The 11,652-nt window shown below is 33.8% G+C and overlaps 3 protein-coding genes across 4 annotated transcripts; 2 read left to right on the top strand and 1 right to left on the bottom strand.

Moving 5' to 3' along the window:
* The first annotated feature begins 1,423 nt into the window (after positions 1–1,423).
* LOC110638468 (uncharacterized) lies at positions 1,424–6,572 on the top strand. 2 transcript variants are annotated; one of them, XM_058139132.1, is made up of 5 exons: positions 1,424–1,782; positions 1,936–3,028; positions 3,813–4,193; positions 5,506–5,558; positions 5,808–6,572. In XM_058139132.1, exons 2-5 carry the CDS (start codon positions 1,978–1,980, stop codon positions 5,853–5,855), a joined length of 1,533 nt encoding a protein of 510 aa, XP_057995115.1. In that variant the 5' UTR covers positions 1,424–1,782; positions 1,936–1,977; the 3' UTR covers positions 5,856–6,572. The 2 variants fall into 2 exon arrangements, with proteins under 2 accessions (XP_057995115.1, XP_057995116.1); XM_058139133.1 differs by lacking the exon at positions 5,506–5,558 and having other exon boundaries at positions 1,430–1,782.
* An 804-nt stretch (positions 6,573–7,376) lies between these two features.
* LOC110638477 (protein Iojap, chloroplastic) lies at positions 7,377–10,065 on the bottom strand. The gene is made up of 5 exons (XM_021789050.2): positions 9,770–10,065; positions 9,061–9,184; positions 8,164–8,302; positions 7,981–8,069; positions 7,377–7,822 (listed from the first exon to the last, which is right to left on the bottom strand). Exons 1-5 carry the CDS (start codon positions 10,010–10,012, stop codon positions 7,701–7,703), a joined length of 717 nt encoding a protein of 238 aa, XP_021644742.2. The 5' UTR covers positions 10,013–10,065; the 3' UTR covers positions 7,377–7,700.
* A 260-nt stretch (positions 10,066–10,325) lies between these two features.
* LOC110638478 (60S ribosomal protein L27) lies at positions 10,326–10,906 on the top strand. The gene has a single exon (XM_021789051.2). It carries the CDS (start codon positions 10,326–10,328, stop codon positions 10,731–10,733), a length of 408 nt encoding a protein of 135 aa, XP_021644743.2. The 3' UTR covers positions 10,734–10,906.
* The last annotated feature ends 746 nt before the right edge of the window (positions 10,907–11,652 follow it).

The raw sequence follows: 11,652 nt of genomic DNA, 5'->3' as shown, positions 1-11,652 counted from the left end.
TTTAATAGGAGAGATTAAATAATTTACTGATTAAAAATAAGGAATCAAATAATAAATTTTTTTAAAATAGGGAGAGAAAATAATAAGTAATAATATATGTTTTTAAAGTTCGTAGTTTGGTGGTAATTTTTAAAAGAAAAGTCGTAGCATTCCGGATAAGCCGTTTATGGATGAAGCAAAGTTTAATCAATCTCTAAAAGTTAGGAAATGAAGATTAATAATGAATTTCATTAATTAAGTAATATTAAAGTTATTTTTAAAATTAAACGAATGATAAAAGGCGATAACTCATTTAAGAAAGTGGCGAGGGCAGACCTAAGTGAGACACGCTTTATTTTTTTAAAAAGAATTAGAGCTAAGGTGTGCGCCGGGGTGAGTATTCAATTAAATTTTTAATTAATTGAATTATTAATTAATTTTAAAATTATTAATTAAATTAAATTAAAATAGAGAAAAAAATTAAAATTAATTGAAATAAAAAATATTTTGAGAATTATCAGTTATAATTAAATTAATAAAATAAAATATATTTTTTATATTATTAATTATTTAATAAAATATTAATAAAAATATATTTATATTTTTTTATTAATAAAAAATAATAAATATAATTTAATATTAATAAACTAATAATTATAAATAATATATTACTAATAAATTTATAATTAATATATTAATTACTTAAAATTTAATTATTTTAATTAATTCAATTATTAATCAAAAATAATTGAATCGATAACTGAAATCAAATCAAATTAAATTTATTTTTAATGGAATAACTGAATTTTATTAATTTAATTTAATTATTTAATTATAACCAAATAATATAGTATCATTTATATAAAGTTACTTAAACTCGTAGGAATAGGAGACGAACTAAAATGATATATAGGTTTTCCCTTTATTCTCACTTGGAAGTTTCCTTTTGTGTGTGTTGTGGAACCATACAAATATAATAATTCAATTCAATAAGACTTTATTTAAAAAATATATATATAATTGTTAAAAAATTTTCTTAAACAAATAAGAATCTTTCAAAAAAATTATCTAATTTTGTAATTTTATTTTCATTTAGTGGAATTTATTCTTGAAAACTCAAGATTTTTCTTAAACCCTATTGAAAACTCAGGACCCCTTCATGAGTAAAATAGAATATATTTTATTTTATTTTATTTTGTTGATATATACATATAATGTACTGTATTTTGATGATGGTACTGTATATTAATAAAATAAATATGAATAAATTAGACAAAAATAATCACAAATAGGATTAATTTGGTTAGCTATCAAGTTTTTGTTATTTTAAAAATAATTTAGTAGTTGTTTATATTTTCTAAAATAAAAAACATGTATTTTTAAATGAAAAATTATTTAGTGTTACTCAAAAAAATATAAATTTCATTTTTTAAACTTTATGGAAAAATTATTTTTTTTCATGGGGTGTATATATATCAAATGTATTTTATAATTTGTGCTTTTAAATTACGTAGAATTGAATTTTATATGGAGGAACACGACCTCAACCGGAAATGAGCAATGAGCTTTACCTGAAGGAAAGGAAAGGAACAAGAAAAGGAAAGAAAAGAAAATGGTTTTATGGCATGTGAGCTTTGTTTTGTTGGCAGGAAAATTCGAAGAGGGGGTGGAAAACTAATAAACAAACGGAGAAGGATCCAACCACCAAAAAGTTTCTGCAGCCGCTCTCTCTGCCGAACCCTAATCCTCGTTTCATCAAATTTCGTGTTCGATTATTCATATTAAATTATCGGCTCTTTAAAGGTTTGTTTTTTCTTTTTCCAGAAACTTCATCGAAGTAGATGCGAGAAAATATTGATTAAGCTAATTCTGCATTAACGCTTGGTTCTTCGATTGAATAATTTATGAATTTTTAAGCTTAATGACATTGTTATTGATGATTCCCCTTTCCGTTAGGCTTTCCGTTTAAGCTTTAGCTCAGGTAACTGTGACAATTTCATGGCAGGCAATGGCCTGCCACTGCCATCTTTGGGTCGTGTGAAGCTCAGTGATCTTATTCCCTCTGAAGGCCTTCCTTCTGAGTCTTACAAACTTTCAGTCTCCACTTTGTCAGAGTCACTTGCTCAATATTCTGCTGCCATCATTCAGTTCTCGGGCATCGATGGGGCTCTTCTAAGATCCGGCTTGGATTCTGCTTGCCTTTACTTCCATCAAAAATCATCATACCCATCTGCAGATATGATTCATACTAATGATTCTCGCGAATGGTGCAAGACATCTGGTTACTATGCTGATCCTCAGCTGTGGCAAGAAACCTATGATTATAGACCAGGCCTGACTCCTACAGAACCAAATGATGCTATGGAATTCCCTTCAGGAGGATTGCCTGACATATTTTCCCTGCTTGGAAAGGCAGCTAGGGATATACTGGATGCTATCAGCTTCTATTTAAACTTACGTAGCTCTCCTTTTACAGAAATACTTGATAATGTTCCCTTGAGAAGTCGGGAAATTTCCTCTTCGGTATTGTCTGTTTGCTGTTATGCTAGACCATCATTCCAGAGAGCGCAGCCCCATAATTTAACTGATCGAGAGGATGGTCAGATGGTTATGTATTCTGATCATGAGCACCAACTTGATAAAAGCCTCATATCTCTTGTTAAGTCCGATAAGGCGGGTTTACATGTTAGAGATTTTCATGGTCGCTGGGTTCTTGTGGATGGAGACCTTGGTCCTCAAGAAGCCATTGTTTACCCTGGACTTGCCCTGTACCAGGCAACTGCAGGCTATATCAACCCTGCGCTGCACAGAACAGAGATTAATAACATGCAGGGGAACATCTCTGGGCGCTGTTCTTTGGCTTTTAAACTTATGCCGAGGTCTATGACCAGTCTCAGTTGTTCAGAGATGAGAGCAGCTGGTCATGGCGTTGAAGCTCAGTTCCAGCTACCAGTACCTGTGGATGATTTCATGGAGAGACCTCACCCAACTGATCAGCTTTTTAACAGGCATACTTTACAAAATTTCAATTTCTCAACATCTCAAGATGGTAGGCAGCACTCACACAACATTCTTGTTTTTCTTGTTTTGTTTGTCTAATTAGTAAATGTAAATGTAATCCGTGCTAAAAATTTACCTAAATCAATTGCATGAACACTTCCCTTTAAATGGCATATACCACCGTTTCTTTCTTACTCTTTTAGGCTCTTCATATTTCATGCAGCACTAAAATACATACTTGTTGCTTTTCTTTATTAGTTTATTCTATTATATTTAGTTTGTTGGTTCTGTTTGAAGATTTGACCTTTCTTATCTCTCATCACTTTAGTAGTTTTTCAAATGTCATTTCATTGAGCCTTTTTTTCTAATCTAGCATGTATCAGTTCACTAACATAAAATGAATATAATAGGAGATTGTCCTATTATTTCTTCTGCAATGAAATTCAACTCGATGACTCGCTGTATTTTGGTCAGTCTTTAGGGTGTTAAGTATGCCATTCACTATTTCACTTGTCCTTGTGTGAAAGACTGAAAGGCATGTACAAGTCTATTAAATTTAAGGATCTGCTTTGCCTTTAAAATCAGAGAAAAAATTTCTGCTTTCTTGTGATAATAGGAAAGGAAATTGAAATTTGTCAAGTCTATAGTTCTTAACATCAGTAATCCTTATTGGGCTTTTCTCTTTCTATACCAAGTCGTGATAACTTTTTTTGGCCGTTCCAATCTTTTGGACCCTCTTCTTTTTGGGTTTTTCACTTTTCTTTTCTGTGCAAGTTGTCCTTAGCAAGAAGTTTTTAACAGCATGTCCTTGGATCGATGACATGCTGTTACAGGATCTGTGAAGGCCATAATGAGGAGGAAGAATAATTCAAGATGCAAACCTCTGCCACCATCTAAGAGGCTAAGGCTTGAGGCCCAAAGGGTTCTGAAGGAAAGAGTTCAGGAAATTGCAGATAAGAAAGGCATCAAGCTAAGATTCTGCAACTTGAAGGAGTGTGAGAATCACATTCATACTCTGGATAGCCCATGTGCCAATATTAGAATGGAGATCGGGTGGCCTCCTGGAGTACCATTTGTTCATCCCCATGATTTGCCTAATAAGGCAAAGATTGGTTTTCTTGAAGCATATGAATCTGGGTGGATAACAACTCATGGTATGGAGCTAAGTCTGACCGAACGTGGACAAGGAAGTCAACATTCAGCCAATTGTACCTGTAAATTACCTCTTCAAATTCCATATCTATATGATCATATATCTTTTATGTCAAATGTCTCTTATGGTTGAGGCCTCACACATACACATGACTGCATGAGCATGCACACACGTGCATAATGGCATGAGCATACGTGTGGCATGTTCATAAGATCAATTCCTAGTTATCCCCTAAACCGTATTGTGAATATATGATTGCGGTTTTCTCAAGTTTCTGTTGTGAATGAGATACTGTAATTTCTGTTGGCTGATTGAACTCACTACAAAAAGAAAGTACAAAGAAGCTCTATCATTAGTGATGTATTTTGTTTGACATAATATAGATGGACTCTGTGTGTGTCTGTCAGTCTGCATGTGTATTTCATTGAATTGTGGGAAATTATATATAATCAATTTGTTTGAATTCCTTTAGAAGCTAGGAAATCATACCAGCAGTGACTTTTCTGCACGAAACATGAATTTGCTATTTCTTGAATTACATGACCTACAATATAGTTGTGCCATGTAGACTTCACTTATAAAGCAAAAACGAATTCATTCTACTATCCATGTGCATGCATACTTAGAAGTACATTTAGATCTATATGGTATTACAATACTATGATATGCTATAACTTCATAATCTTAATTAGCTTTATTTTTATCATATGGAGTATGTCTTTACATCTTTTATTATATGAATGAATAATTTGAAGGCAAAATAATGTTTGGCCAAGGGTTATATCTGGTGGGAGATCTGGTTCTGGGCTCATAAAGGTGTTCAACACCTTTCTTGAGTTTTTCCTTGCTCTGTGATGTAGTTTATTTTTGTTTGCCACGTGTTTTGATACTCCGACTCTTTATTTTGTCCTGCCATGTCAACACGACACGGCATGGGACACGAGATGAAATATGTGTCCAACACATATTCATGCATTACACTGGAGTGCCAAAGATCTCTCAAGATGAAAAGCATATTGAATTAAAGGATAGGTAAAAAAACAAGTTAAAAAGATAATGTAACTTTGAATCAAAGGATAGTCACAAAACAAGTTAAAAAAAATATTGAATATTCGAGATCCAATGGTTGCATATCACAATTTATATTGTGGTCGGCAACTTTTTGATAGATTGCTTCAACTCTTTCGGCCTATATTATAACTTATCATGTCTCTGTATTTTTTATTTAGAAAGTTCACAAGTCTAACATACAGGTATGTATCCATTCCTGACACTCGTACCTGAGTCTGAGAAACATAGGCCACGTGTAATTTTATAGCTCAGAGGTCTGTTTAATGAACAATTGAGTAGGTGCATTGTTGTGACTTTTGCAGGGACCTATTACTGCTTGCTCGTAGCCCCGAACTTGGAGCTTGCAGAGTTAATTGTAATAGGATGATCTTTTTTCTTAATACTGTCATCATCATTTTCACCTCCTTATAGATCCCTCACCACTCCCATCCAACCCCAACCACACACCCCCCCCCCCTTCTCCCTCTCCTCTCTTTCTTTCTCTCTTTCTCTCTCTTCCTGTATTCTCGCATGCACATGTAGATTTGCATGCATGTTGCATGTACCCATGCATATCTCTACCTTTGTTTGCTGATAAATAATTTCCTCCTACTTTCATATGCAGGAATCAATTTCTATGTTTTCCACGTGGCAGACTGGCAGTGATCCTTGAAAAGCTTCTAAGTTGAGGACAGAATTGATCTCAATGGTTTACTGTCAGTTGTGGCTTTAAGCAACTTGTGGTTGCATGTTGAAGTCATAGTACTTCGACTGTTGATCACTCATTTTTCTTACAAGATGACATAGCCAAACTGTGTTGTGAGATTGTCTATTGAAGCGTACTTTATTTTCTAATTTGTTCCTTTTCTCTTTTAGTGTGCTCTTTAAACAGAGTGCATTGTACAACAAGACGACAAGCAGATTTGAAGCCTTAAGACAGAGCTACCAATTTAATTATCTGCCTTATCATGCAGACTTGAGCGTACATTACCATGATTCTCCAGATTCTGTATGGGAAGAAGAAGTTTCACTTACAATTGAATGAGAATAAAATTATAGGTTCTGTCTGCTTCACAAAAAGCCTGTGCTGGAGTTGCATCTGGTGACAAAGTCCTTCCAACATCTAATTTTTTAGATCTTAGCACTGTACACTTACGAATTTCTGTAGCTTGTTTGAGGTCTCTACAAATATTGCGTGCTCATTGCATGACAGGTTCTAATACTGACAGGTTGTTCATTGGGCTTGCAATGCCTGTACCCTGTATAATGAGCAGTGTCTAATCACTAATCACTGACATTCACTTCCATTTCTTTTGTATTTCATTTGTCAAAATGGTTGGCGTTGAAAAGTGAATAAAAGTACAATTTAGTATAACTGTTTTTGCATTTACTCAAGAGCATCTTATTAATTCCTACAGACGCCAATTGGTGTTTTATTTCTGTGCAGACCTGTTGATGAGGGGTGTGCATTCTGTTTAAATAAATTGAGTTGTATTATACTGATAAGCATTAATTTGGTAGTATTGAAATTTTTGAAAAATTATTAGGTGTTGTGTTTAAATTTTAATTAGAGTCAATTATAGAAAAAATAAAATTGAATTTTCATTTAACACCTTCATAATTAAATAGACCTTCATAATTAAATAGAATTAAATCAATAACAAATTAAATATGATTGAACAAAAAAATGTTTAATTTATTCAGTTATAAATGAATCAACTAAAAAATTATAATATATAATTTACATTAGTAATTAACTAAATATTAATAAATATATTTTTAATTATCTTTTATTTATAAAGGTAACGAATATGGTATATAAAAAATATGAGAATAATACATAATATGTTTTTAATAAATTTTTTAATTTATATATCAATTAATAAAAATTTAATTATCTCAATTGATTCAGCTCAATTATTAAAGTCGATGTAATTAAATTGAAAATAAAAAATTTTATAATATATTAACCGAAATAAAATCAAACATTCCCTTACTAAGATAATCAAAATTTATCTATTCTATTATTTAGTTATAACCAAATAGTGCATACTCTTATTTTAATTCATTTTGTTTATAACCTTTTAAACCTGTGAAATGAAAACCTTTGACGTGGGTTCACAACTATTTATCCATAGTTAACCATGAAACCTCTAATGAGTCCGAAGTAAAGTTTTCAGACAGTGCAAAAAGATTCACCCAAACCAACATGTTCAAGCTTTCATATTACAATGGTGTTTGGCTGATACGCATATATGATCCGCCAACTGTTTGGAGTAAACTATGCAACAACAGAAGCCAAGATACATATTAGTAAATACTAATGCTAGTGCTGCTCCTGCTTCACAGAATAATGAATGCTCATCTCCAGAAAGAAAACTGTCAGAGGTCCCAGTCGACATTGCCAGGCCTCTGAACGGGTATCAAGCGGCTGAATTGAAATTGAATCGCAACCATCCAGCCACCGTGACATGTGGCTATCAATTAAGGCTTTTTAGGTCCTCAAGAAAAGTCGTTTTTAACTGTGAAATGGAGGTTGGTTCTCAAAAGGGAGTTCAATGGGTGTTGCATTGCCATAGAATTCTTCCAAGTTGTAGAAAGCTCTCTGTTGAGGAAGAAATACGTGTATCACTACATCACCTGAAATTCAAAGCCAAATCAACAAAAAAAAAAAAAAATGGATTAAGAACTTTAAAACAAGGCTTCAGACTAAACCAAACCTACAAAAATTAATTTTTCCCGTGGAGTAAATTTCATGCTATCCAAAAGGTACTACGACATCATCTAGTAGCACTCACCAAAATCCAACAGCGTCCATGAGTTAGGTTTTGTGTCCCCTGTTGGAACTTTTCCATACTTCTTCTCAGCAAAATCCCTCATTTTTGACCTACAAAGAGACATAGCATCAGCTGATCCATTGCATCAAATTTTAAAATGTAAGTAATATATGTATAAATTAAAAAAAAAAAAACGATTCATACGCAATAGCATCAATCTGAGGGCGTGAAAATGCTGTTGCAATGATGAAAAACCGAGTCCAATACACGAGAGGCTTTACAAAAAGGACCCTTATATCTGCAGCTTTAACCTCACTTGCAACCTTGGCCATTGCCACAGCAACTGACAGAGGGGGAAAAGGACCAGGAAATTGTCAAACACAGGTGTATCATTTTATAGGAACTAAAGTATTAAAAATATATTTATGGGTGTATGCATGATTAGGCATGCTCTTGTCGTTATGTAAGGAAAAGCATATGTTGAACTTAGAAAGCACATTAAGTACAAAGAATAAAAGAACAAAGAAACCGAGCTTCACCTGAGAACCAAATATCATAGCTGGGCTCAAAGCCTCAAATACATCAATATGGTCAAACTTAGCATGAGATAAAGACTTTCCTTTCACGTTGCAAATAAAACTCATATAACTAATCTTTTTCTTTCTGGTGCACCAAATCACCACATTTGTGAACGGAAATGCCAAAGGAATGATCTTGAGATCTTTTAGCACAGATACTATAGAAAAGGAGGTTTCGCCATGTAATTTTTGCCTTTCTACTTTTCTATCCACTTCTATTTAGTACATATTTCCTTTTCCTCTCATTAAATGTTTTCTCATATCTATCAGGTAAGAACTAAGAGGGTTGTGAAAATTAACAAAAGATAGGCTTAGCAAAATAATTTGCATAAACCTAGCAACCACATTATAAAAGTAACATAACCAATCACAATAATGCTATCCTGATTATCATCAATATTAAAAAAACAATATAATAAAGCACAATAGATATTCCAAGAACAATCTAGTAGATAGATAAACAACATGCTCATCCAAAATATAAGAAATTATCTTTCTTTAAATACATGTCTGATGAACTTACATGACAAACTTTCAGCATCATCATCAACCTCTGCACTAGGAGGCTTTTGGTCGTTTCTCCTAAATACCACCTTCCCATATTTATTAAACAAGTCATCAAACATTTCATCAGTGTCTTCTACATTCTGCAAAAGAAATCACTTAAGTCATATAGGCATCCTTATGCCGTTAGGAGTTGCATCCATGAACAAATAAAGAGATTTTAAATCCTACATAGCACCAGTTCAGCGAGTTCTGTCAACTTTATGAGGTACTGAGAGAGAGAGAAAGAGAGAGAGAGAGGCAACAAGTTCCGGTAAATTCGCTATATTAAGAAGGGTGAAAACACAATCCATCTTATGAAATCCCATCACAAAAAGGAGATCGTGTATGGTGAATAAGAACCAAAGCAAGGAAGAAATCTCTAATCCATCATAGTTTTATAGCTTTCCAAATCATCTAATGGCCATTACTGGTAGCCGCGAAGCAGTAAGGCTTGCAAAAAGAACTCAGAACTGCATTAATGGCACGGCATAAATCAAACAACGTGAATGTTGATGAAACTACATTATTCTCATCTTTCTCTCACTGTCTTAAGTTTCCAAGCACCCCAAACAGAGCGTAACAGTAATCAAATTTACCAAAATTACAGAAACCGAAGTAGAAAGAAAGCATGAGCTCCTACAAATTCCTACATTAACCAAAACCAAAATCAACTGAATATATCGTACCGAGAGAAGGTTATCGTCAGAGTCTTTGCGAAGAGCGAAACTGGGCTTTAATTTCAATTTTATGGCTCTCGGTATTCGGCACAACCAATTGTACTGCGGTAACTGATGCTCATTAAGCCATAACCACCCAGATTGAATTCTGTGTCTTCGAGAGAGTCGAGGTTCAAAGCAACCCAGTAGCTGGAACTCACCAGAGTAATGATTCCCAGCGCCGGCGATAAACAGGGAGGTGGACGCTGCCATTATCGCTTCACACGATAGACAAAATTAAAGAGGAGCAGCATTCTCATCTACAGATAAGATATTACAGTAGAAGCGTAATGTCTTAACCGAATCCATAACCCGGCCAACGTTTGGATATAACCCAACCCAAAAAAGAGGACTAGGGTCATTGATTAGAGGAGTTCTGTAATTTTATTTTCTAACAAGGCCCAGCCCATCCTGATTCATATGAACCCCCTCACACAAACCCTAGCAGACATTGGCCGCTATAAACAGCGGCTATAAGCGAAAACTCTCAAAGCCTCTCGTTCACCTCGCCTCCTCCTGAACCGAGATGGTCAAGTTCTTAAAACCAAACAAGGCCGTTATCCTCCTACAGGGCCGCTTCGCCGGCAGGAAGGCGGTGATTGTCCGATCCTTCGATGACGGCACACGCGACCGCCCTTACGGCCACTGCCTGGTCTCTGGCATATCCAAGTACCCAGCGAAGGTGATCAAGAAAGACTCTGCGAAGAAGACAGCGAAGAATTCACGAGTGAAGGCGTTTATGAAGGTGGTGAACTACAGCCATTTGATGCCTACGAGATACACACTGGATGTGGATTTGAAGGATGTGGTGAGTCCTGATTCGTTGGTGACAAAGGACAAGAAGGTTACGGCTGCCAAAGAAATCAAGAAGAGGTTTGAGGAGAGATTCAAGACTGGGAAGAACCGATGGTTCTTTTCCAAGCTCAGGTTTTGAAATGAAAATTGGGATTTTTTTTTTTTTGGTATGTTGTGATTTAAGTTACTCTCTGTCTTTGGATTTAAAGAGATTTTGTTAGTTGATTGAAAACCTAATTTCTTTGGATTTAATTGCTGTAAATGCAAACGATATTATGATTCATGAAACCAAATTGATGGGGTTTTCACGTATTCATTGATGCACAAGGAGATAATTAAATTTTTTTTATTATGATAGCCATATTAGAGTTAACTAGGCACAGCTCAAATACAAGCAAGGCACACCCAAGCTAGCCATTAAGGGGCTTGTATACCGCGAGCAAGTAAGAGGAGAAAACTAATGGACTAATTCAGAGAGATGGAGAGAAGAGAAAAAAAAAAAAAAAGAAATTTGATTTCTTTAAATTTCTTTGTTTGGACGTTTGGACATCAAATGGAAGGAAAAATCGAAGATAATGGAAGGGAAAGAAAGTGAAATTTTAATTTAAAATATAGAAAAAATGATGATTAAAATATATAAGAGAGAGAATGAGGATATAATAATATTTTTTTTACAGGAGAAATTATATTTTCTTTTTATTTTAATAACCTAATTAATAATAATTTATTTAAATAATATAAAGTAAATTTACTTTTTATTTCTTTTCTTCTCGTTTTCTCTCTTAATTTTTTCTAAAGGTGCAAATGAACGGAGAAGTATGAGTTTGAGATTTTAAAATATTCATTTTAAGATTTATCAACATAGGGATTAGGCTACATTTTGTTATATTTTTACTATTCTGTTCATTAGATATTTAATATGAATAAAAAGGTAATCTATTTTGAGCAATAAATAACTGTTTATTTAATAATTAATAGCATTGAAGGTCAAGTCATGACTCTCAAACCACTTTTAAAAAGAACCCTTTAATCGATTTCAATATGTTCCTTTAAGGCCC

This window comes from Hevea brasiliensis, chromosome 17 (assembly GCF_030052815.1).
Source record: "Hevea brasiliensis isolate MT/VB/25A 57/8 chromosome 17, ASM3005281v1, whole genome shotgun sequence".
Lineage (NCBI taxonomy): Eukaryota > Viridiplantae > Streptophyta > Magnoliopsida > Malpighiales > Euphorbiaceae > Hevea > Hevea brasiliensis.
This window is presented reverse-complemented; position numbering and strand designations above follow the sequence as displayed.

Bases quoted from the DNA above. Each gene is read 5' to 3' on its own strand.
- LOC110638468 (XM_058139132.1), top strand. From the start codon at position 1,978: ATGGCAGGCAATGGCCTGCCACTGCCATCTTTGGGTCGTGTGAAGCTC. The intron at 3,029-3,812 runs GTAGGCAGCACT...ATGCTGTTACAG, and splicing joins TTTCTCAACATCTCAAGATG to GATCTGTGAAGGCCATAATG. The intron at 4,194-5,505 runs GTAAATTACCTC...TGACTTTTGCAG, and splicing joins ACATTCAGCCAATTGTACCT to GGACCTATTACTGCTTGCTC.
- LOC110638477 (XM_021789050.2), bottom strand. From the start codon at position 10,012: ATGGCAGCGTCCACCTCCCTGTTTATCGCCGGCGCTGGGAATCATTAC. The intron at 9,185-9,769 runs GTACGATATATT...TTTCTTTTGCAG, and splicing joins CTGACGATAACCTTCTCTCG to AATGTAGAAGACACTGATGA. The intron at 8,303-9,060 runs GTAAGTTCATCA...CCCCTCTGTCAG, and splicing joins TGATGCTGAAAGTTTGTCAT to TTGCTGTGGCAATGGCCAAG.
- LOC110638478 (XM_021789051.2), top strand. From the start codon at position 10,326: ATGGTCAAGTTCTTAAAACCAAACAAGGCCGTTATCCTCCTACAGGGC.